The sequence below is a fragment of the Apodemus sylvaticus genome, chromosome 4 (genome assembly GCF_947179515.1).
Source record: "Apodemus sylvaticus chromosome 4, mApoSyl1.1, whole genome shotgun sequence".
Taxonomy (NCBI): domain Eukaryota; kingdom Metazoa; phylum Chordata; class Mammalia; order Rodentia; family Muridae; genus Apodemus; species Apodemus sylvaticus.
The window spans coordinates 102,776,440-102,801,660 of record NC_067475.1 but is presented as its reverse complement, the minus strand read 5'-3'; the positions used below and the strand labels follow the sequence as shown (position 1 = coordinate 102,801,660).

At 39.8% G+C, this 25,221-nt stretch overlaps 1 protein-coding gene across 1 annotated transcript in view; it reads left to right on the top strand.

Annotated features, from left to right (window-relative positions):
- The window catches only part of Lekr1 (leucine, glutamate and lysine rich 1), a 185,636-nt gene that overhangs the window by 61,665 nt on the left and 98,750 nt on the right, over positions 1–25,221 (top strand). The window contains exons 4-5 of the mRNA XM_052180402.1: positions 11,412–11,531; positions 13,331–13,506. Of these exons, the coding sequence (XP_052036362.1) occupies positions 11,412–11,531; positions 13,331–13,506 (296 nt within the window). The remainder of the gene's footprint in view (positions 1–11,411; positions 11,532–13,330; positions 13,507–25,221) is intronic.

Sequence of the window (25,221 nt, the reverse complement as noted above, 5' to 3'; positions counted from 1 at the left end):
TGTTTATTTAAATTACAGTTAATATTCTAAAATTTGTTTCTACATTATAAGCCTAAAGAAAATTATATATATATATATTTTATTATTATTCGATATAATTTATTTACATTTCAAATGATTTCCCCTTTTCTAGCCCCCCACTCCCCGAAAGTCCCGCAAGCCCCCTTCTCTTCCCCTGTCCTCCCACCCACCCCTTCCCACTTCCCCGTTCTGGTTTTGCTGAATACTGTTTCACTGAGTCTTTCCAGAACCAGGGGCCACTCCTCCTTTCTTCTTGTACCTCATTTGATGTGTGGATTATGTTTTGGGTATTCCAGTTTTCTAGGTTAATATCCACTTATTAGTGAGTGCATACCATGATTCACCTTTTGAGTCTGGGTTACCTCACTTAGTATGATATTCTCTAGCTCCATCCATTTGCCTAAGAATTTCATGAATTCATTGTTTCTAATGGCTGAATAGTACTCCATTGTGTAGATATACCACATTTTTTGCATCCACTCTTCTGTTGAGGGATACCTGGGTTCTTTCCAGCATCTGGCAATTACAAATAGGGCTGCTATGAACATAGTAGAACATGTATCCTTATTACATGGTGGGGAGTCTTCTGGGTATATGCCCAGGAGTGGTATAGCAGGATCTTCTGGAAGTAAGGTGCCCAGTTTTCGGAGGAACCGCCAGACTGATTTCCAGAGTGGTTGTACCAATTTGCAACCCCACCAGCAGTGGAGGAGTGTTCCTCTTTCTCCACACCCTCTCCAACACCTGCTGTCTCCTGAATTTTTAATCTTAGCCATTCTGACTGGTGTAAGATGAAATCTTAGGGTTGTTTTGATTTGCATTTCCCTAATGACTAATGAAGTTGAGCATTTTTTAAGATGCTTCTCCGCCATCCGAAGTTCTTCAGGTGAGAATTCTTTGTTTAACTCTGTACCCCATTTTTTAATAGGGTTGTTTGGTTTTCTGGAGTCTAACTTCTTGAGTTCTTTATATATATTGGATATTAGCCCTCTATCTGATGTAGGATTGGTGAAGATCTTTTCCCAATTTGTTGGTTGCCGATTTGTCCTCTTGATGGTGTCCTTTGCCTTACAGAAACTTTGTAATTTTATGAGGTCCCATTTGTCAATTCTTGCTCTTAGAGCATACGCTATTGGTGTTCTGTTCAGAAACTTTCTCCCTGTACCGATGTCCTCAAGGTTCTTCCCCAGTTTTTTTTCTATTAGCTTCAGAGTGTCTGGCTTTATGTGGAGGTCCTTGATCCATTTGGATTTGAGCTTAGTACAAGGAGACAAGGATGGATCAATTCGCATTCTTCTGCATGCTGACCTCCAGTTGAACCAGCACCATTTGTTGAAAAGGCTATCTTTTTTCCATTGGATGTTTTCAGCCTCTTTGTCGAGGATCAAGTGGCCATAGGTGTGTGGGTTCATTTCTGGATCTTCAATCCTGTTCCATTGATCCTCCTGTCTGTCACTGTACCAATACCATGCAGTTTTTAACACTATTGCTCTGTAGTATTGCTTGAGGTCAGGGATACTGATTCCCCCAGATTTCCTTTTGTTGCTGAGAATAGTTTTAGCTATCCTGGGTTTTTTGTTGTTCCAGATGAATTTGATAATTGCTCTTTCTAGCTCTGTGAAGAATTGAGTTGGGATTTTGATGGGTATTGCATTGAATCTGTATAGTGCTTTAGGCAAAATGGCCATTTTAACTATATTGATTCTGCCGATCCATGAGCATGGGAGGTTTTCCCATTTTTTGAGGTCTTCTTCCATTTCCTTCTTCAGAGTCTTGAAGTTCTTGTCATACAGATCTTTCACATGTTTGGTAAGAGTCACCCCAAGATACTTTATACTGTTTGTGGCTATTGTGAAGGGGGTCATTTCCCTAATTTCTTTCTCAGCCTGCTTATCCTTTGAGTATAGGAAGGCCACTGATTTGCTTGAGTTGACTTTATAACCTGCCACTTTGCTGAAGTTGTTTATCAGCTGTAGGAGCTCTCTAGTGGAGTTCTTTGGGTCACTTAGATAGACGATCATGTCGTCTGCAAATAATGATAGTTTGACTTCTTCCTTTCCAATTTGTATCCCTTTGACCTCCTTATGTTGTCGAATTGCCCGAGCTAGTACCTCAAGTACAATATTGAAAAGATAAGGAGAAAGGGGGCAGCCTTGTCTGGTCCCTGATTTCAGTGGGATTGCTTCAAGTTTCTCTCCATTTAGTTTGATGCTGGCTACCGGTTTGCTGTATATTGCTTTTACTATGTTTAGGTATGGGCCTTGAATTCCTGTTCTCTCCAAGACTTTAAGCATGAAGGGATGCTGAATTTTGTCAAATGCTTTTTCAGCATCCAATGAAATGACCATGTGGTTTTGTTCTTTGAGTTTGTTTATGTAGTGGATTGTATTGATGGATTTCCGTATATTGAACCAACCCTGCATTCCCGGGATAAAGCCTACTTGATCATGGTGGATGATCGTTTTGATGTGTTCTTGGATTCGGTTGGCAAGAATTTTATTGAGTATTTTTGCATCGATGTTCATAAGGGAAATTGGTCTGAAGTTCTCTTTCTTTGTTGGATCTTTGTGTGGCTTTGGTATCAGCGTAATTGTGGCTTCGTAGAAGGAATTGGGTAGTGTTCCTTCTGTTTCTATTTTGTGGAATAGTTTGAAGAGTATTGGTGTTAACTCTTCTTTGAAGGTCTGGTAGAATTCTGCACTGAAGCCATCTGGTCCTGTGCTTTTTTTGGTTGGAAGACTTTCTATGACTCCTTCTATTTCTTTAGGCATTATGGGACTGTTTAGATGGTCTAGTTGGTCCTGATTTAATTTTGGTATTTGGTATCTGTCAAGGAAATTGTCCATTTCCTCCAGATTCTCCAGTTGTGTTGAGTATAGGCTCTTGTAGTAGGATCTGATGATTTTTTGGATTTCCTCAGTTTCCGTTGTTATATCTCCCTTTTCATTTCTAAGTTTGTTAATTTGGATACTTTCTCTGTGCCCTTTGGTCATTCTGGCTAAGGGTTTATCTATCTTGTTGATTTTCTCAAAGAACCAGCTCCTGGTATTGTTGATTTTTTGTATGGTTCTCTTTGTTTCTACTTGATTGATTTCGGCCCTGAGTTTGATGATTTCCTGCCTTCTACTCCTCCTGGGCGAAATAGCTTCTTTTTGTTCCAGGGCTTTCAGGTGTGTCATTAAGCTGGTAATGTATGCTCTCTCCATTTTCTTTTTGGAGGCACTCAGGGCTATGAGTTTTCCTCTTAGCACTGCTTTCAATGTGTCCCATAGATTTGGGTATGTTGTGTTTTCATTTTCATTGTGTTCTAAAAAGTCTTTAATTTCTTTCTTTATTTCTTCCTTGACCAAGGTATCATTGAGTAGAGTATTGTTCAGTTTCCACGTGTATGTGGGCTTTCTGTTGTTTCTGTTGCTATTGAAGACCACTTTTACTCCATAGTGATCAGATAGGAGGCATGGGATTAGTTCGATCTTCTTATATTTGTTGAGGTCTGTCTTGTGACCAATTATATGGTCGATTTTGGAGAAGGTACCATGAGGTGCTGAGAAAAAGGTATATTCTTTTGTTTTAGGATAGAATGTTCTATATATATCTGTTAAATCTAATTGGTCCAAAGCTTCAATTAGTTTCATTGTGTCCCTGTTTAGTTTCTGTTTTCCTGATCGGTCCATTGAGGAAAGTGCAGTGTTGAAGTCACCCACAATTATTGTGTTAGGTGCAATGTGTGCTTTTAGTTTTAATAAAGTTTCTTTTACAAAAGAGGGTGCCCTTACATTTGGGGCATAGATGTTCAGGATTGTCAGTTCTTCTTTTTGTATTTTTCCTTTGACCAGCAAGAAGTGACCCTCGGGGTCTCTTTTGATGACTTTGGGTTGAAAGTCAATTTTATCTGATATTAAAATGGCTACTCCAGCTTGTTTCCTGAGACCATTTGCTTGTAAAATTGTCTTCCAGCCTTTTACTCTAAGGTAGTGTTTGTCTTTGGCCCTGAGGTGTGTTTCCTGTAAGCAGCAAAATGTAGGGTCCTGTTTACGTATCCATTCAGTTAGTCTGTGTCTTTTTATTGGGGCATTAAGTCCATTGATGTTAAGAGATATTAAGGAATAGTGATTGTTACTTCCTATCATTTTTGACGTTATTTTTTAAATTTGAATGCTTAACTTCTTTTGGGTTTGATGAAAGGTTACTATCTTGCTTTTTCCAGGGTGAAGTTTCCCTCCTTGTATTGGTGTTGTCCTCCTATTATCCTTTTTAGGGCCGGGTTTGTGGATAGATATTGGGTAAACTTGGTTTTGTCATGAAATATCTTAGTTTCTCCATCTATGGTGATTGAGAGTTTTGCTGGATATAGTAGTTTTGGTTGGCATTTGTGTTCTCTTAGAGTCTGCATGAGATCTGCCCAGGACCTTCTAGCCTTCATAGTCTCAGGTGAAAAGTCTGCTGTGATTCTGATAGGTCTTCCTTTATATGTTACTTGGCCTTTTTCTCTTACTGCCTTTAGTATTCTTTCTTTGTTTAGAACATTTGGTGTTTTGATTATTATGTGACGGGAAGTATTTCTGTTCTGGTCCAGTCTGTTTGGAGTTCTGTAGGCTTCTTGTATATTCGTGGGCATCTCTCTCTTTAGGTTAGGGAAGTTTTCTTCCATAATTTTATTGAAGATATTTGCTGGCCCTTTAAGTTGTAAATCTTCACTCTCCTCTATGCCTATAATCCTTAGGTTTGGTCTTCTCATTGTGTCCTGGATTTCCTGGATATTTTGGGTTACAAGCTTTTTGCATTTTGCATTTTCTTTAACTGTTGAGTCCATGGTTTCTATGGAATCTTCAGCATCTGAGATTCTTTCTTCTATCTCTTGTATTCTGTTGTTGATATTTGTATCTCTGTCCCCTGATTTCTTCCCAAGGCTTTCTATCTCCAAAGTTGTCTCCCTTTGAATTTTCTTAGTTGTTTCTACTTCTGATTTTAGATCCTGGATGGTTTTGCTTAGCTCCTTCACTTGCATGTTTGTGTTTTCCTGTAATTCTTTAAGAGATTTTTGTGTTCTCTCTTTCATGAGCTCAGCCTGTTGACCAAAGTTCTCCTGTATTTCTTTAAGAGATTTTTGTGTTTCGTCTTTCATGACCTCAGCCTGTTGAGCAAAGTTCTCCTGTATTTCTTTAAGTGTTTTTTGCATTTCCTCCTTGTTGGCTTTTGTATTCTCCTGGATTTCTTTCAATGATTTTTGTGTTTCCCTTGCAAGGGCTTCTACCTTTTGATCCATTGTCTCCTGAATTTCTTTATGTATGACCTTCATGTGTTCCTGTACCAGCATCATGACCAGTGATTTTAAATCCAAATCTTGTTTTACTGGTGTGATGGGGTATCCAGGACATGTTGGTAGAGGAGAATTGGGTTCAGATGTTGCCATATTGCCTTGATTTCTGTTAGTGACGTTCCTGCGTTTGCCTTTTGCCATCTAGATCTCACTGGTGTTAGTTTATCTTGTCAGTGCTGGACTCACCAGTGCAAGCTGCCCCTTCCCAGTTGGCCTCTGGTGCACAGCTTACCTCCTGCACTGCTTGTAGACAGTGTGCTGCTGCCCAGGCTGTTCAGATCCCAAAGCAGGCACCCGAAGGCTCCCGCTGGGGCCCGCTGGATTCACTGGAGCACACTGACTTCTCCCAGCTGGCCGCCCGGAAGCCCAGCTAGCCACTTGCAGGACTTGGAGATGTAATGCTGCCGCCCAGACTGATCTGGATCCGGAAGCGGAGAGAGTAGAGCTAAGGGCTTCTGCCTGAGGCCTTGCCCCAGATTGTGTCTGTGGAGCAGATGGAGCCCGTGTGCACTCCCAGGGAGTGCCGACGGTGTATGCTACTGTGACCTCCCCTGAGTTCCGCTCACTCCGCTGGGCAGCCGATCTGCCAACCGGGCTATCGCACACAAGGTTAGCCTGGCCGCCCAGTCCCTGAGTCCAGGCAAAAGCCTGGGAGGCCAAGGTCCGAGCAAAGTTCCCCTACGGCTTTGACTGTTAATTGGGTTTGCCAGGTGACTAGGATGGCGGGCGTGTGCGCCCGCGCTCCCTGAAAGCGCCGGGAGAGTCTGTTTTGCTAACAATCACCTGGGCGGGTTGACTCACAGATGGCCCACCAAGCCGCCCAGTTCTTGGGGTCAGTCCTGTGCCTTTTGGGGCCTGGACCCCCGCTTTGTTAGCCTTAGGCTATGCCTGTTACAGGTCTGCCCGCCTGAGCTCTCTGTCGTCCTGCAGGCAAAATGGCGGCGGCGCGCTCGCAGGCCTGGGCAAAAAACCTCCTGGTTGGGTTGGCACCCCGATGGCCCCCGACCCGCCCAGGGCCTGGGTGCAGGCCAACGCCCGTCGGGCTCAGACCACCGCGGTGTTGGCCTCGGATTATGTTTGTGTACCTCAGTCTGTCCGATTCCTGGAGTACGGAACCAAGATGGATCCTCCTCTCCTGACTGGTGGGAGGCCGAGTTCTGAAGTGGCCTCCGTGCAGGAAAGGCGCCGCACAACTGCAGCTGCTTGCTGTCCGGCTGGTCAGCGAAGGTCAGTGGTCGTGGGCGCAGGGCCTAACTGGACCCTGTGACGCCTTGGTTCCACTGCTGATGGCCCTTCAGCTGGAGCAGCCACTGCTGCCGCTGCTGCCGCCGCCGCCGCCAAGAAAATTATATTTAATTAAAGAAAAATCAGTTACTTTAATAGCCTAACCATATATTAAAGAAATAGTTGAAAAATAAATAATTTAAAAAATAATGCCTAGAGAGTTTACATGAAAGAGGTATATTTAAAAAGCAATATGGATTCAACACATGCAAGATTCCATCCTCCATCCTTGTCTGGTCTGTTAGGTATGTTTTTAATATGTGAGATAATGATTGTATTTTAATATTTAAGTAACTTTAGCAAAAAATAATGTTTTGTTAAGTAAGGATGATATACTCTGCAGATGATATAAGTAAGTTCCACATTAATTTTTTAAATGAAAGCAGATAACATTCAAAAGGGAACTAAATGCTTTCATTAAAAATTTTATTTAAAATGTTGCTTCTGTTCTCTGTACTTTTGTGCTAGAGACATTTCTGACCCAGTGCATTCATCCAGGTTTTGAAGGTTCAGTTGCCCCTGCTAATATGTAAAGTGGTTTGGTTTCTGCCCCCAGAGTTCCTCAGAGCGGAACATAAGTGACTCCTTAGTGACTTATCTGTCTGTACTCCCTGTCCTCCCCTCTCTCTAGTTCTGCATTCTAGAAATGTACCCAGGTAGGAGTTAATTCTAGTTCATTCAGTTCACTCACTGTGTTTCATACCTGGCAGCTTACATCCCCTTCAGAAACTTGTTTCCCAGGAGTAGAAGATTTGCTTTTCTGGTGGATTTTGTTGTTGTTGTTGCTGCTGCTGCTGCTGCTGTCCTAATTGTCCCTTTGATAATCAGAAGCTTGAGACCCTGATAGCGTACAATCCCGAAAACTCACTACTTCATTTTTTTCAGGCTCCAAGCTCCCATCTGTCGTCTTTGATTGCTGCAAAATCAGTTGGAGGGGAAGACTTTAAAATAAATTAATCTTTAGACCCAAAAGCTTGACAGAAATAGAGTGTGGATTGCAGGTAGTAAAACCCCCAGTTTTCTTATATTGTTTGCATGTTTTATTACAGAGTGGAGAAAAGTTAAGGGGAATTTAAAAGTACTTCCCTTGGGATTGTTTTCATTATGGGTGATATTAATAGGTAATCCAAAAAAATAATTGAGAGGCTAACCCCATTCCCTTAATTGTTTTTATGACCCAGTGATGCTTATACAGTTTAGTTTAATCACGATGACGAGGGAAAACCTGGGAGGTAGGCAGTGGTAATAAATGTGCCTGTTCTCATGGTTGCATAGGCAAGAGGCTAAGAGCATAAGTTACCTGTCTCCAGGGCAAGGTTCTCTCTGGAAGAACATGCTGTTAGTCTCCATTTTCAGGAACACTCTCTGACTAGGCAACATCATGTCCTCACTACCTCACAGTGTTCAAATTCTGTGCAGAATTATAACTGCCAGAGAAAACTGTGTGCTTACATAGTACATTCTGTATTGTATCCTGTGAATTATTTTACAAAATGATATATACCGTAAAAGTGAACACCCAAGCTTTTCTAGGCATGTAATGTTTAAGCATATTAGTTCTATTTGAAATGAATAAGTATCAAGCATAGCCAAAGCACCAATCTTCTCAGGGAGTATAGCCAGAGGGCTCCACATAGTTACATATAACATACATTTAGGAAATATCCTGAAAGACAATGACTTTACAAAGCATTTATCAATAACATACTTTAAACAGTTATCAAACTGTCTAATAGTTTATTTTTGAGCAATACATAATTATATCTTCATTGTAAATAATCTAAATATTATAGAAAAATCCCTAAAGTTCTGTGCCTCAGATAACCTTCTTTTAACATTGGCAAAGGTTGTTTCCATTTTTTATAAAGTTTTACTTAATATACTGTTCTGTAGTTGTGTTAAAATACTATAGCCAAAAGCAACTTAACAGAGGCAGACTTGCAGGGGCAGGCAGCTGAAAGAGCATGTCTCAGCCACCCACAGGAAACAGCAAGGACACATATACTGGGGCAAGGCTGTGAACTCCCAAAGCCTTTGCCCCGTGACATACTTCCTTCAGTAAGCATTAAAGGTCCTATAACCTCCCTAAATGGTACCACCAGTTGGGGACCAAGTGAGTCTATGGGGGAACATTTCTCATTTAACCACAACAAATACATAAGTATGTGTATTAAGTGGCATACAAACTTATGGTTTTGTGTCATGCTTACCGGTGTGTAAGCTACATCTTGCCTTTTCTTCTCCTTGATAAGCCTTAACATTCTTTTCATGCCATGACATAGAAATATGTTTTATCTACAACATCAGGACTGATTTCATCCATCACATGGATTTACTTTATTATCTTTGCTTTGTTTGGTTTTGTTATAACATCCATAGGATCCCACTTTATTTTATTATTATTCTAATAATAGATGTGTATGGTAATATTTTGATCATGAAGGCTATCTTTTTCTAAATAAAATTCTATATTACTTAAAGTATTTAAAAAGACACCTATTCTTTTATACTAATGTTTATATTAAATATTTATTTGACATATAAAATTACTTATTGCATGCTCATAAGTCATATATTTGTAACATTTACATTTGAAATATTTGTAAACTACACAAAGTCTCAAAAATAGTTCATGAGTTCACAGATATCCTGATTATCCCAATTTTCTGCTTTGTATAGCTATTGCTACAATTATAAATTACAACTTAATATTGGTACAATACTATTGACTGACCTCTAGGTTTTATCTGACTTTATCATTTTTCTACTCATGCCCATTTTCCCAAGTTTGAGGTTGAGTCTAGAATGTCTGCTGTTCTTAAAGTTCACAGTTTCATCAGCCTCACAGGTCCTCAGTCCTTGCCCTCATGACTTCACGACTTATGAAGAATCCGGTGATTTCAAAGACTGTCTTGCAGTTGGTGTTTGTCTGACATTGTTTGTATTGAGAGCACCTTTGTGGGAGGAGGGAACACCACATAGGTTATGGCTCTCCTCGGGGTGAGGTATACATGGTAGCATCTGATTGTGCTAGGAAGGGTATGCTTGTTTTCCCGGTGCTTTCCCTCTAAACTCATTGCCTTTATAAATAATGTCTTGGGACGATAACTTGAAACTGTACGAATTCTATTTTCCCTGAAACCTTCACTTATCTTTAACACAACTGTCGATAGAATTAGTCTGAAATAGTTTTTAATTGTAATTTTATTGTAGATATTTCTCTTTCCTTTATTCTTTCTGCATTTATTAATTAAAAACTCTTCTGTGAGGAAGAATTTCTTCTCTCATTTATTTATCTGTTCAAAGGACATGCCCAGTTTTGCTTTCTGGGTTATAATCTCAGTCAGTCAGCCTCTCATATTTATCTCTCAATATAGAGAAAACTAGAGAGTATATCCCACAAGAGGTAGTAACAGGAAGAAAGGGGAGACTCGAGCCTCGGTGGATACATGTACACACAGCGTGAGCATGGCACAAGGGCAGTTTCTGCAAGAGGGAAACTCATCATTCTCCCAGATGAGTGTCATGTGGTCACAGCACACAAGAAACAAGAGGGAATGGGTCTGGAGAGCTCCAGGAAGTCTACCTCTTGGCAAAAAAAAGTCAGAAAAGTTCATGAGAGGAACACAGAAAACCGAGAAAAAAAAGGAGACCATTATAGTTCCATCAGCAGATCTTAAATGCAACCTGACGTAATATGTACTCCACAGTAAGAATGGCAGACACACTGAATGTAACTTAGTAACAAGTGCTGTTTTAACAAGATTGGAAAGATGAGGAAAAGGAGCCATGGGTGTCTTACAGTGTCTAGGTAGATGTTTTTACTTGCTGCTCCACCAGTGTCCATTTTCCTTTCCACTTTGTAGCAGAACTATTAATAAACTTGGAGGCCAATTTTCCCAGTTCAAGCACTTATATCATCCAGCTTTGCTTGAAGCTAAGTGTAAGCATGTATTTTAAATTCATGAGAAGTATTCATGGGTGCTTTGTGAAGATTGACTTAAAAGCATCCTTCTCTTGCTTCTGCTGTTCTGAAATGGGGATGTATTGGTTGATGCATCTGTCACCCTAAGAATAAAGTAAACTTCTGCATGGTAGACCAGAGAGTAGGAAGAGCCATGGGGCCCTGAAAACTTTGCATACTGTTATACCAGCACATTTTGTTTGTTTTGGGAAAGGTCTTTCTCTATACTTGTGGCAGGCCTAAAACTCATTGTAAAGAGCAAGTCTGAGCTGTGGGAGTATAGGTACGTGCTACCATACCCTGCGTGTTTCATGAGAAATTCTGTGTGTGTGTGTGTGTGATGATTTCCAAGTCTTAGTTATATATAGCAGAATCATTTCTAAACTGATTTGTATCTAAATTAAAATATAAAGAAATAATGTATACATGTTATTTAGAGCATAGAAATAAATACTTGTGGAAACAGGAAAAAAATGAAAGCAATTGCCTTTAGTAGTGGGGATTGGTATAAAAGCAAATGTTACTATTTTTTCTTATATTTATTTCTGTAATATTTAACATTTTAAATTATATGCATTATTAATAAAATTAAATGAATGTTTTTCTATTTTGATTAATATTTTATATTTATTTCCCACCTATAAATATTTCTCTTTTCACCTGGAATAATAACTGGTATGGATTTTCTGTATATTTTTTTGTAAATAGTATAGTATATATAGTAATCTTCACCTACTTATTTTTATTAAATTATATTTTTAAACTTAAAATGATATTAGGAATATTAAAATGTGCAGTGGAATTGTTTGTTTATATTTTTAGAGTTCAAGATGCAAGCATGCAGTTAAAAAAGCAACAAAATGAATTTCAGAGAGTACAGAAAGAATTAGGTCATCTTCAACTTGAGTTAAAAATTAAACAAAAACAGTCTCAAGTCTTCAGGTAAGATTATCTTTAAGAACTGAAAATTATAAATATTAAAAACATATAGAAAATGCTTACTTTATTAATTCAAACATTTAGTAATATGGCTTCTTATCTTGAAAAAATGGAAATAACTTTACTTTATTGTCATATCAACTGAATAAAATGTAAATTTTATTTATTTTAATTTTATTAATAAATTTATAATTTATTAATAAAATGTAATTGAGCAAATAGCTTGTTCTGTTAACACCTTGATCTTGTTCTTTCTCTGTAGTGACATTTAAAATGAAAGCATAGTAGCTCATGTATGTTTTGTGTGTGCATAGTGTGGTGATTAGTATGTCTCTGTGTGTGCACATGTTTATGTCTTCCTCTACTGTTCTCTACATTATTACTGAGACAGGTCTTCTGACTAACCCTGGAGCTTACATTTGGCTAGACTTGCTGACCCCAGGCTCCGTCCAGGGATCTTCAAGTCTCTGCCTCCTAAGTTGGGTTTCTGGCCATGTCCCATTTGGCTGGCTTTTTATGTGACTGCAGACATGGGTCTGAGCTGAGGGCTCGTGGTTGTGTCCAAGTTCTACCTGCTTAGCAGCCCCTCCAGTTTCCTCTTGACTAATGGTTCTTGGTCATGTGATCTATGTGATAATACAGGCCCTTAAACCAGGAACTCTCCAGCATAAATAATGTTAATTTCTTCTCATAGAGTCTCTGGAAGGTTTATAATGCATAAAGATAAAATCCAATGTACAAAAACCACCACCACCCCCCAAAAAACCTAGGAGATCCATGCCCTTCTGTATATTGAGACCCTCTATGAAAATGATCCTTTATTTTATGTCAGTTACCTTTTAGTACTTAGAAAAAGAAAAATAGTTTAAATTAATATGATAAGTGACACAGATTCAGGGTAACTAAAAAAAGATGCTGGGTAAGTAATTGGATGTTGGGTCATTGTTTTTAATCTACTATAATACCACAAACGGTTTTGAAAATATTCTGATTCTTTAATGTATCTGTTAATAATCTGCTGGCCACTTATCTTCCTTTTATAAATGCCTTTACTGATAGTCAGTAAAGAATTGCAGAATGGATGTGTGAAGAAAGCCTGCTCATATCTTTGTGTGTGTGTGTGTGTGTGTGCGCGCGCGCACACACACACATGCACACACGCAATTGATCCTGTAGACAAACACACACACACACACACACACACACACACACACACACACACACACACACGCATGTGCACATGTCTGGGTACCACATGTGTGTGGTTTCTCCTGAAGCATTATATTCCTCTGGGACTGGGATTCTAATGATTGTGAGCTGACATGTGAATGCTGGGGAATGGACCTGGGCCTTCTGAGGAGCGGCCAGCTCTCCTAACCACCCATTCATGGCTCCAGTCCCCCAGAGGAACATTTCTACCATTAAAATTCTCCTTGGCCCATTTTAAGAGAGTCATTAATGAGCCAGCAGATTCATAGCACCAGGCAGCTCGACTTGCAGTTGCTTGGCTCCTGTAGTATCCTTGGCCTATGTCTGGATTACTGCATGTAAAGATGTCTGGCCTCTTTGTAGTTAAAATAACGAACTAGAAGACACTGGCATTGCTGTATACTTGAGTGTACTCTCATGGTTTTCAGATTATATCTGTTGTCTCTGAAAATGTAATGAAGGCTTCCTTTAACTTTCAAAGTTACTTCCATTAAGCAGTGGATTATATGATCATAATAAGCCACTTTTGAAGAAATATGTGTTGTTGTACTTTCTTGTTTAAAAATCCTAATTTTTTGTTTTACTAATTGCAGTCAAAGATTGTCAGAATACAAATACTTCTGGAATAAGACTCTTTTATTACTTACTTTTACTAAAAGGGAACTAACAAGTATTAAATATGAAATATATGATAATTTTCAAAACTGGACTTCACTGAAAGGAGAAGTTTTTCTACAAATTAAATCTATAAGTGATACAGCTTTGGCAGGTTTGTTATATATATTTACAGCCTAATTGCTTTGTCTGTAACTGGTACATCATAATTTTGCAGTCATAGTATTTCCTTGTCTTTTGGGACTTAGGCTCCACGTTTTAAGCTGATTACTTGGTACTGTAAATAAACATTAAGTTCATTCTCTTCCTGGAAGTCAGCAGTTATATACTGATCCAACATAGGCTACAATACACCCATTTTAAGCTATAGTCAAAAGTCTAATTACTCTTGTTAAGCATATGGATTTGTTTACAATTGTTTCCTTCATCTCAATGGAATAATAATTATGATTACTAAACAAAAATACTCAACATCTCTGAGAGACTGGAACCAAGCACATACAGAGGGAGTCGTTGGCCATTAAAGATATTCACCCAGTGAAAAATGGCGAGTCTGAAGAGGCAGCATGGGGTGTTACATGCATGCGACTGTTGGAAAGGGAGAACTAGAGAACAGTGAGCTTCGTGACTGACCGGGGTTAGCAGCAAGGATGAATCAGCACACGAGACGCAGGGGAATTTGCCGATGTGGAAACTATTCTCTAAGATGCGTAGTGGCACATTCACATCATCTGTGCATTTGCTACACCTTACAGAACATGCAGCACCAAATGTGACTTCTAGTATAAATGCTGAGCTCTGGCTAAAAATAAAATGTCACAGTTGATTGTCTTGAACTGGATATAGCACGGTGGTACAGGATGTCAGTGAGAGGAGGCTGGGGTGCTGTGGGGCAGGAGGCATGCAAGAACTCTCTGCTTTTTCCTCAGTTTTACTGTGAACCTAAAACTGCTTTACAGAATGTTAAGATTATTTTAAATATTGAAAATATGGAACTTGATACATTCCTTTTTTGTTTTTTAAAGGCCAATAGACTGAGGTCAGGATACTGTTTATTCTGAATAAAAGCAAAAGTTATGAAAGAAAAGTGTGTTCTTTTAAACCTGAGGATGAGAGGACAGAGAACAAGGCAGACACTGCCTCTGGGAACAACCATGTGCAGAGACAGTGGGGAAAGTGGGTTCAGCACAGAGTGAATGGTTTCCAAATCTCTGGCTTCTCTCTGGAGGACATGTGTACAAGGAAGACTGAGCGGCCCATCTAAGGCAAAAATGCTTTCTTTAACAGACACCTTCCCTGGGAGCAGCCTTTATAGTTTGAATGTAGCTAAATTACCTGCTTGTTAAGCCAGAGCAGAGCGGAACAAAGAAAAAGAAAACACCCCTAAATAGATTTAAAAAAATTATGTGCATGAATGTTTTACTCTGAATATCTGGCACCATTTGTGTGCCTGGGGCCCAAGGAATCTAGAGAAAGCTTTGCATGCCTTCAGACTAGAAACTAGTTACAGACAAATGTGAGTGCTAGGAATCAAATCTGGGTCCTCTGTAAGAATAATCAATGCTCCTAACTGCTGAGCCATTTCTTCAGCCCTTTTAATCCTCTTCTGAGGATGCAAAATGGAACTCAGTCTCCATAAGGTACCACCCACACTGTTCAGTACACAATTCCAATATTAGAAACAATATGGTCCATATCTCCCCAAATAGAGCAGTCAGTACAGAGCAAATCTGAATTGCACAGGATAATTTGTGGGAAGGCATAACTCTTCCTATCTTACCTACTGTGCTGTGCAGACATTGCATCTTTTATAAATGGAAAGACTCTGGCCTGGTAAGTCTGTCTGCATCATGTTTCTAATGACATGTGCTCACTTTGCAAAGCACACATTCTGGTAATTCTTACAATACTTTTTTTTTTTTTTTTTTTTTTTGGTTTTTCGAGACAGGGTTTCTCTGTGTAGCCCTGGCTGTCCTGGAACTCACTCAGTAGACCAGGCTGGCCTCCGAACTCAGAAATCTGCCTGCCTCTGCCTCCCAAAGTGCTGGGATTATAGGCGTGCGCCACCACCATCTCCTGAAAGCAAAGGGAAATTCTTGAGGGAGTGAGGAACGCTTCTTCAGTGAACATACGGAAGAGAAGAAAGGCAGCTTCGTTACTGATGTGTTACTGATTAAGCTTTCACCCACAACATCCTCCTAAGTCAGAGATTAATTTGGAGAAAGTCCCTGACATGGATTCATGAAGAGAGAAAGAAGTGAGAGGCTGCAGGAGAAAGTGGGAGCTCCTGGAAGATAGTACAGGAGGCTTAAGGAAGAATGTCTTCATCAGCCACGTGTGCAAGACAAAGCCACAAATGCTGACTTAGAATTATCTCAAATGCTGCATCAAATTATCTCAAACTTGCTTAAGATAATCGATGAAGATAGCCTCATTAAGCAACAACATTCTTTGGGGGACAGCGTTTCTAGCTTGTGTCAGGCCTGGAACTCCCCATGTAGCTTAGGATGGACTTTAACTTCTGGCCCTCCCTGGTGCATCCTCACACTTGGTCGTCAATTCTAGGCTTTTTATGAAACAGCTTTATGCCAGAAAAGGACTCCATTCAGGACTTTTCATAGCTGGAGAAGACATTGCCTGCCTTCAAAAGCTCAAAAGACAGGCCACTCTCGTGTTGGTGCCAATAAAAGCTGACTGGATTAGAAGCCCCCTTTTCATCTGCCATCCTCAAATGCTGGGACTCTGAAAATCATATGAAGTCTATTCTGCCTATTCAATATAAATGGAACAACCATTCCAGGATGACAGCACATCTGTTTACAAAGTGGTTTGCTGACTTTTTAAAGCCCTCTTTTGATAAGTGTTGCTCAGTAAAATGGTCTCAGCCTGGTGGTGCATGCCTCCTGGTCCAGTCACAGGAAGGCTTGAGGGATGATAACTTTATTCAAGGAATTCGAGGCTATCTTGGGTAGCATGCTGAGATCTACCCAAGGAAAAACAAATCCCTTTCAATATAAGTTCGCCCAAGAACTGTGATGGAATTTAATGAGATTAGTAATGTTCTCATGTATGTTAACTGACGTCAGCCATTTTACAGCCTATGGATTAGGGATTTTGACTTAAGTCCCAGTATCTGTACACTTTATAAGTTTATTTGCAGAAAATATCCATTATCAAGGATGGTGGCTTCTCAAATTTATCTGGACATAGTAAATTGAAAAACCACTGAAAATGATTCTTTACTGTAGCTGCCATTAGGATTAAATGCTAGGATTAGAATTCATATAGACCTCAGTAAGAGCATTCATGATTCATGTTAAAATAGCAATAGTGGCAAGAATTTAGAAGAAGTTGATTGTAACCAGCATGGCTTTGAAGGCTTAATGCATTAGTGAATAAAGTAGTTGTAGACAATGTAGACAATGTAGACAATGTAGAAATAGCACTTGATCTGGTTTGCTTCCTGTTGTGATAAACACTATGACTAAAGCAACTTCAAAAGGAAAGACCTTATTTCATTTGATAGCTTCCAACTCCTTAGAAAGGGAAGGAATTCAAGGCAGGACCTGCTGCTGGTGTGGGCCTTGGTGATGCAGCTGTCTTTGGGTCATTTCTGTTATTGTAAGAAACCCCAGTTAAACTCCTGCGTCATCAGTGTGGACTTTGGGGTGTCCATTCTTCGGTGTGCTGTAGCCTCCCTATCCGGAGTGAATGGAGGTGTGTGTAACATCTCCCCATGAGAAGTTTGGTCACACACCAACCACTGCAACTTGGTGAAAGAAAAGAGACAAGTTAAATCACAATAAGCTGCTTCCTGGCAAGAGACAGGGTCTGCAACTGACTCATTAAGGCAGGAGAGATCTCCACAGGGAAGCAGGCTGGGGTGCTGAGAATCAGTACCCAGTTACAGGTCTTCTGGCTTCAGTCATCTGGCTGAATCAAGCTACTCTGGACATTTTTAGATGTTTCTCAGCCATTCGATATTCCTCTGGTGAAAATTCTTTGGTTCTCTGGAGTCTAACTTCTTGAGTTCTTTGTATGTATTGGATATTACCCCCTTGTGGGATATAGGGTTGGTAAAGATCTTTTCCCAATTTGTTGGTTGCTGTTATTGTCCTATTGACAGTGTCTTTTACCTTACAGACACTTTGTAATTTTATGAGGTCCCATTTGTCAAGTCTTGCTCAAAATTCTTAGTCATCAGGGAAATGCAAATCAAAACTACCCTGAGATTTCACCTCACACCAGTCAGAATGGCTAAGATCAAAACCTCAGGAGACAGCAGGTGCTGGTGAGGATGTGGAGAAAGAGGAACACTCCTCCACTGCTGGTGGGATTGAAAGCTGGTACAACCACTCTGGAAATCAATTTAGCGGTTCCTCAGAAAACTGGGCATAATGACCCTGTTATACCACTCCTGGGCATATACCCAGAGGATTCCCCAGCATGTAATAAGGACACATTGCTCCACTATGTTCATTGCAGCCCTATTTATAATAGCCAGAAGCTGGCAAGAACCCAGATGTCCATCAACGGAATAATGGGTACAGAAAATGTGGTATATATACACAATGGAATACTACTCAGCTATTAAAAACAATAAATTCATGAAATTCTTAGACAAATGGATAGAATTAGAAAATATCCTGAGTGAGATAACCCAATCACAAAAGAACACACATGGTATGCACTCACTGATAAGTGGGTATTAATTAGCCCAGAAGCTTGTAATACCCAAGACACGATTCATATATCAGATGATGCTCAAGAAGAAGGAAGGACAATGTATGGATACTCTGGTCCTTTTTAGAAGGGGGAACAAAATTCCCGCAGAAGGAGATACAAAGTGTTGAGCAGAGTCTGAGGGAAGGACCATCCAGATATTACCCCACCTAGTGATCCATCCATATACAGTTACAAAACCCAGACACTATTATTGATGCCCACAAGTACTTGTGACAGGAGCCAGATATAGCTGTCACCTGGGAGGCTCTGCTAGTACATGACAAATACAGAGGGGAACACTCTCAGCCAGCCATTGAACTGAGCACAGGGTCCCCAGTGGAGGAGCTAGAGAAAGGACCCAAGGGGCTGAAGGGATTTGCAGTGCCATAGGAGGAACAACAATATGAGCCACCCAGTACTCCCAGAGCTCCCAGGGACAAAACCATCAACCAGAGAGTGCACATGGAGTTACCCATAGATCCAGACATGGGCAGTAGAGGATGGCCTTGTTGGACATCAAAGGGAGGAGAGGCCCTTGGTCCTGGAAAGGCTTGATGCCTCAGTTTGGGGGAATGCTGGGACAGGGAAGTGAGAGAGGGTTGATTGGGGAACAGGAGGAGGAGAGATGGGTTATGAGACTTTTTTGGGGGGGGGGGACCAGGAAAGGAGACAACATTTGAAATGTAAATGAAGAATATATCTAATAAAAAAAAATCTACCCTGGGAAGAGGAGTCAAAACATCAGGGAAGTAGCACTCTTCATGTAGGGCAGACCTGCGGAGTCAGAAGGCAAGGCGGAGTCATGAGTCTGAGGAAGCCCTCAGGGAAGAACTTAGAACCTCTCCTTTACCATAAACCAGAACCACATGGGACACCAAGGCTACAGAGAGAATGGCTACTGACTCACACAGCATCCCGTGGGTCCTGCTTGAATGACAGCAGTGTGGGAAGGTTCCTTCCCCTCTCAGCCTTGTCAGGGATTAACTCCACAAGTTAATCATTTCTTTTTCATTTTATTTTTTTTTATTTTCCGTTTTCTTAATTTCCAGCCTTGCATTATGACTCATGGTAGTTTTGCTTTTGTTTGTCTATTATTCAGTTTGTTTTTGAGATTACTCTATGTTTCTTTGAGGAAATCAAGAAGTTTAGAAAGCTCCTAGAATTGAATAAAAATAGCATAGCAAAACCTATAGGACACAAAGTGGCACATGGGTACATCACATCTCTGAGATTGAGGCCATCCTGGCTTACATAGTGAGGTCCAGGCCAGTCAATACATGAGACCCTGTCTAATAAAAAAAAACATATAATAAAGGGAAATAAAATAGATAATTCAGCTTAGCCAAGAAAATAGAGAAAAATACCCAAATTAATAAAATAATAAAATTAGAGATAAAAAGCAATACATTAGCAATGAAATTCAGGATCATAAGGACATACTTCAAAAACATGTATTTCACCAAATTGGAAAAACTTGAAATTAATGAATTTATAGACATATCTGGCATATCAAAATTAAACCTACAAGTAGTCAGTATAAGTAGAACTATACAAAAAGTAATGAGATTGAAACAGGTTTGAAAACATTTAAAAAGTCTCCCAATTTATAAAAAAAATTGCATAGGTCCTGATAGCTTCACTGCAGAATTCTACCAACCTTTGAGGGAGGTAAAAACCAGTGCTTCTCAAGTTCCATAAAATAGAAACATTTGAGAATAAGTCAGTATTACTACCAAAAGAGAGAGACACAAATACAGCAAATCTCCCTAATAATAAAACCAGTCTTCCTCATGAATATAGACAAAAAAAATTCTCAATAAAATTTTGCAAACTTTAGACAGGAGCACCTGAAAAAGAAATCAAGTTGGACTCATTCTAGAAATGTAGGGATGGCTCACAAACACAAATCAGTAAATGTAATACACCACATAGATAAACGCAAGGCCAGAAACTGCATGATCATTTCATTAGATGCAGAAAAAGCCTTCAACAAAATGTTTTCATGACAAAATGGAGGTAATAGGGATGGGGGGGGGGCATAACATAAGAGGGATCATAGCTGAAAGGCGATGTATGGTAACGCTAAACCAACATGGTGTCTAAGAGGGAACACATGAAACTTTTTCATTTTTTTTCTTTTTTTTATTTTCTTTTTTTTATTCGATATATTTTTTATTTACATTTCAAATGATTTCCCCTTTTCTAGCCCCCCACTCCCCGAAAGTCCCATAAGCCCCCTTCTCTCCCCTTGTCCTCCCACCCACCCCTTCCCACTTCCCCGTTCTGGTTTTGCCAAATACTGCTTCACTGAGTCTTTCCAGAACAAGGGGCCACTCCTCCTTTCTTCTTGTACCTCATTTGATGTGTGGATTATGTTTTGGGTATTCCAGTTTTCTAGGTTAATATCCACTTATTAGTGAGTGCATACCATGATTTACCTTTTGAGTCTGGGTTACCTCACTTAGTATGATGTTCTCTAGCTCCATCCACTTGCCTAAGAATTTCATGAATTCATTGTTTCTAATGGCTGAATAGTACTCCACTGTGTAGATATACCACATTTTTTGCATCCACTGTTCTGTTGAGGGATACCTGGGTTCTTTCCAGCATCTGGCAATTATAAATAGGGCTGCTATGAACATAGTAGAGCATGTATCCTTATTACATGGTGGGGAATCCTCTGGGTATATGCCCAGGAGTGGTATAGCAGGATCTTCTGAAAGTGAGGTGCCCAGTTTTCAGAGGAACCGCCAGACTGATTTCCAGAGTGGTTGTACCAATTTGCAACCCCACCAGCAGTGGAGGAGTGTTCCTCTTTCTCCACATCCTCGCCAACACTTGCTATCTCCTGAATTTTCAATCTTAGCCATTCTGACAGGTGTAAGGTGAAATCTCAGGGTTGTTTTGATTTGCATTTCTCTAATGACTAATGAAGTTGAGCATTTTTTAAGATGCTTCTCCGCCATCCGAAGTTCTTTGTTTAACTCTGTACCCCATTTTTTAATAGGGTTGTTTGGTTTTCTGGAGTCTAACTTCTTGAGTTCTTTATATATATTGGATATTAGCCCTCTATCTGATGTAGGATTGGTGAAGATCTTTTCCCAATTTGTTGGTTGCCGATTTGTCCTTTTGATGGTGTCCTTTGCCGTACAGAAACTTTGTAATTTTATGAGGTCCCATTTGTCGATTTTTGATCTTAGAGCATACGCTATTGGTGTTCTGTTCAGAAACTTTCTCCCTGTACCGATGTCCTCAAGGGTCTTCCCCAGTTTCTTTTCTATTAGCTTCAGAGTGTCTGATTTTATGTGGAGGTCCTTGATCTATTTGGATTTGAGCTTAGTACAAGGAGACAAGGATGGATCAATTCCCATTCTTCTGCAAGCTGACCGCCATTTGAACCAGCACCATTTGTTGAAAAGGCTATCTTTTTTCCATTGGATGTTTTCAGCCTCTTTGTCGAGGATCAAGTGGCCATAGGAATGTGGTTTCATTTCTGGATCTTCAATCCTGTTCCATTGATCTGCCTGCCTGTCACTGTACCAATACCATGCAGTTTTTAACACTATGGCTCTGTAGTATTGCTTGAGGTCAGGGATACTGATTCCCCCAGAATTTCTTATGTTGCTGAGAATAGTTTTAGCTATCCTGGGTTTTTTTGTTATTCCAGATGAATTTGATAATTGCTCTTTCTAACTCTGTGAAGAATTGAGTTGGGATTTTGATGGGTATTGCATTGAATCTGTATATTGCTTTTGGCAAAATGGCCATTTTAACTATATTGATTCTACCGATCCATGAGCATGGGAGGTTTTCCCATTTTTTGAGGTCTTCTTCCATTTCCTTCTTCAGAGTCTTGAAGTTCTTGTCATACAGATCTTTCACATGTTTGGTAAGAGTCACCCCAAGATACTTTATACTGTTTGTGGCTATTGTGAAGGGGGTCATTTCCCTAATTTCTTTCTCAGCCTGCTTATCCTTTGAGTATAGGAAGGCCACTGATTTGCTTGAGTTGATTTTATAACCTGCCACTTTGCTGAAGTTGTTTATCAGCTGTAGGAGTTCTCTAGTGGAGTTTTTTGGGCCACTTAGGTAGACTATCATGTCATCTGCAAATAATGATAGTTTGACTTCTTCCTTTCCAATTTGTATCCCTTTGACCTCCTTATGTTGTCGAATTGCCGGAGCTAGTACCTCAAGTACAATATTGAAAAGATAAGGAGAAAGGGGGCAGCCCTGTCTAGTCCCTGATTTTAGTGGGATTGCTTCAAGTTTCTCTCCATTTAGTTTGATGCTGGCTACCGGCTTGTTGTATATTGCTTTTACTATGTTTAGGTATGGGCCTTGAATTCCTGTTCTCTCCAAGACTTTAGGCATGAAAGGATGCTGAATTTTGTCAAATGCTTTTTCAGCATCCAATGAAATGACCATGTGGTTTTTTTCTTTGAGTTTGTTTATGTAGTGGATTGCATTGATGGATTTCCGTATATTGAACTAACCCTGCATTCCTGGGATAAAGCCTACTTGATCATGGTGGATGATCGTTTTGATGTGTTCTTTGATTCGGTTGGCAAGAATTTTATTGAGTATTTTTGCATCGATGTTCATAAGGGAAATTGGCCTGAAGTTCTCTTTCTTTGTTGGATCTTTGTGTGGTTTTGGTATCAGCGTAATTGTGGCTTCGTAGAAGGAATTGGGTAGTGTTCCTTCTGTTTCTATTTTGTGGAATAGTTTGAAGAGTATTGGTGTTAAGTCTTTGAAGGTCTGATAGAATTCTGCACTGAAACCATCTGGCCCTGTGCTTTTTTTGGTTGGAAGACTTTCTATGACTCCTTCTATTTCTTTAGGGGTTATGGGACTGTTTAGATGATCTATTTGGTCCTGATTTAATTTTGGTATTTGGTATCTGTCAAGGAAATTGTCCATTTCCTCCAGATTCTCCAGTTGTGTTGAGTATAGGCTCTTGTAGTAGTATCTGATGATTTTTTGGATTTTCTCAGTTTCTGTTGTTATATCCCCCTTTTCATTTCTAAGTTTGTTAATTTGGATACTTTCTCTGTGCCCTTTGGTCAGTCTGGCTAAGGCTTTATCTATCTTGTTGATTTTCTCAAAGAACCAGCTCCTGGACTCATTGATTCTTTGTACGGTTCTCTTTGTTTCCAATTGATTGATTTTAGCCCTGAGTTTGATGATTTCCTGTCTTCTACTCCTCCTGGGTGAAATAGCTTTTTGTTCCAGGGCTTTCAGGTGTGTCATTAAGCTGCTAGTGTATGCTCTCTCCATTTTCTTTTTGGAGGCACTCAGGGCTATGAATTTTCCTCTTAGCACTGCGTTCATTGTGTCCCAAAGATTTGGGTATGTTGTGCCTTCATTTTCATTAATTTCTAAAAAGTCTCTGATTTCTTTCCTTATTTCTTCTTTGGCCAAGGTGTCATTGAGTAGAGTATTGTTCAGCCTCCATGTGTATGTGGGCTTTCTGTTGTTTTTGTTGCTATTGAAAACCACTCTTACTCCATAGTGATCTGATAAGAGGCATGGAATTAGTTCGATCTTCTTATATTTGTTGAGGTCTGTCTTGTGACCAATTATATGGTCGATTTTGGAGAAGGAACCATGAGGTGCTGAGAAAAAGGTATATTCTTTTGCTTTAGGGTGAAATGTTCTATAAATATCAGTCAAATCCAATTGGTCCAAAGCTTCAATTAGTTTTACTGTGTCCCTGTTTAGTTTCTTTTTTCCCCGATCGGTCCATTGAGGAGAGTGGAGTGTTGAAGTCCCCCACAATTATTGTGTTAGGTGCAATGTGTGCTTTGAGCTTTAGTAGAGTTTCTTTTAACGAATGAGGGTGCCCTTGCATTTGGCGCATAGATGTTCAGAATTGAAAGTTCTTGGTGGATTTTTCCTTTGACCAGCAAGTAGTGTCCTTCTGTGTCTCTTTTGATGACTTTAGGTTGGAAGTCAATTTTATCTGATATTAGAATGGCTACTCCCGCTCGTATCCTGTGACCATTGGCTTGTAAGATTGTCTTCCAGCCTTTTACTCTAAGGTAGTTTTTATCTTTGACACTGAGGTGTGTCTCCTGTATGCAGTAAATTGTAGGGTCCTGTTTCCTTATCCAGTCTGTTAGTCTATGTCTTTTTATTGGGGAATTGAGACCATTGATGTTAAGAGATATTAAGGAATAGTGATTATTACTTCCTGTCATTTTGATGTTCTTTTTATATTTGAGTGGTTATCTTCTTTTGGGTTTGATGAAGGAAGGTAACTATCTTGCTTTTTCCAGGATGTAGTTTCCCTTCTTGTATTGGAGTTTTCCTCCTATTATTCTTTGCAGAGCTGGGTTTGTGGAAAGATATTGTGTAAATTTGGTTTTGTCATGGAATATCTTGGTTTCTCCATCTATGGTGAATGAGAGTTTTGCTGGGTATAGTAGTCTTGGCTGACATTTGTGTTCTCTTAGAGTCTGCATGAGATCTGCCCAGGATCTTCTACCTTTCATGGTCTCTGGTGAGAAGTCTGGTGTGATTCTGATAGGTCTTCCTTTATATGTTACTTGGCCTTTTTCTCTTACTGCCTTTAATATTCTTTCTTTGTTTAGTGCATTTGGGGTTTTGATTATTATGTGACAGGAGGTATTTCTGCTCAGGTCCAGTGTGTTTGGAGTTCTGTAGGCTTCTTGTATTTTCATAGGCATCTCTCTCTTTAAGTTAGGAAAGTTTTCTTGCATAATTTTGTTGAAGATATTTGCTGGCCCTTTCTGTTGTAAATCTTCACTCTCATCTATACCTATAATCCTTAGGTTTGGTCTTCTCATTGTATCCTGGATTTCCTGGATGTTCTGGGATACAAGCTTTTTGCATTTTGCATTTTCTTTGACAGTTGAGTCAATGGTTTCTATATTCTTTGTTTACATTCCAAATGATTTCCCCTTTCCTGGTTCCCCCCTCCCCATATGTCCCATAAGCCTTCTTTTCTCCACCCATTCTCCAATCACCTCTCTCCTTTTCTCTATCCTGGTACTCCCCTACAAAGCTGGATCAAGCCTTTGCAGGATCAGGGCCCTCTCCTTACTTTTTCATGGGAGTCATTTGTTATGCTAATTGTGTCTTGGGTATTCAGAGCTTTGAAGGAGTCACAGTTGCCCCT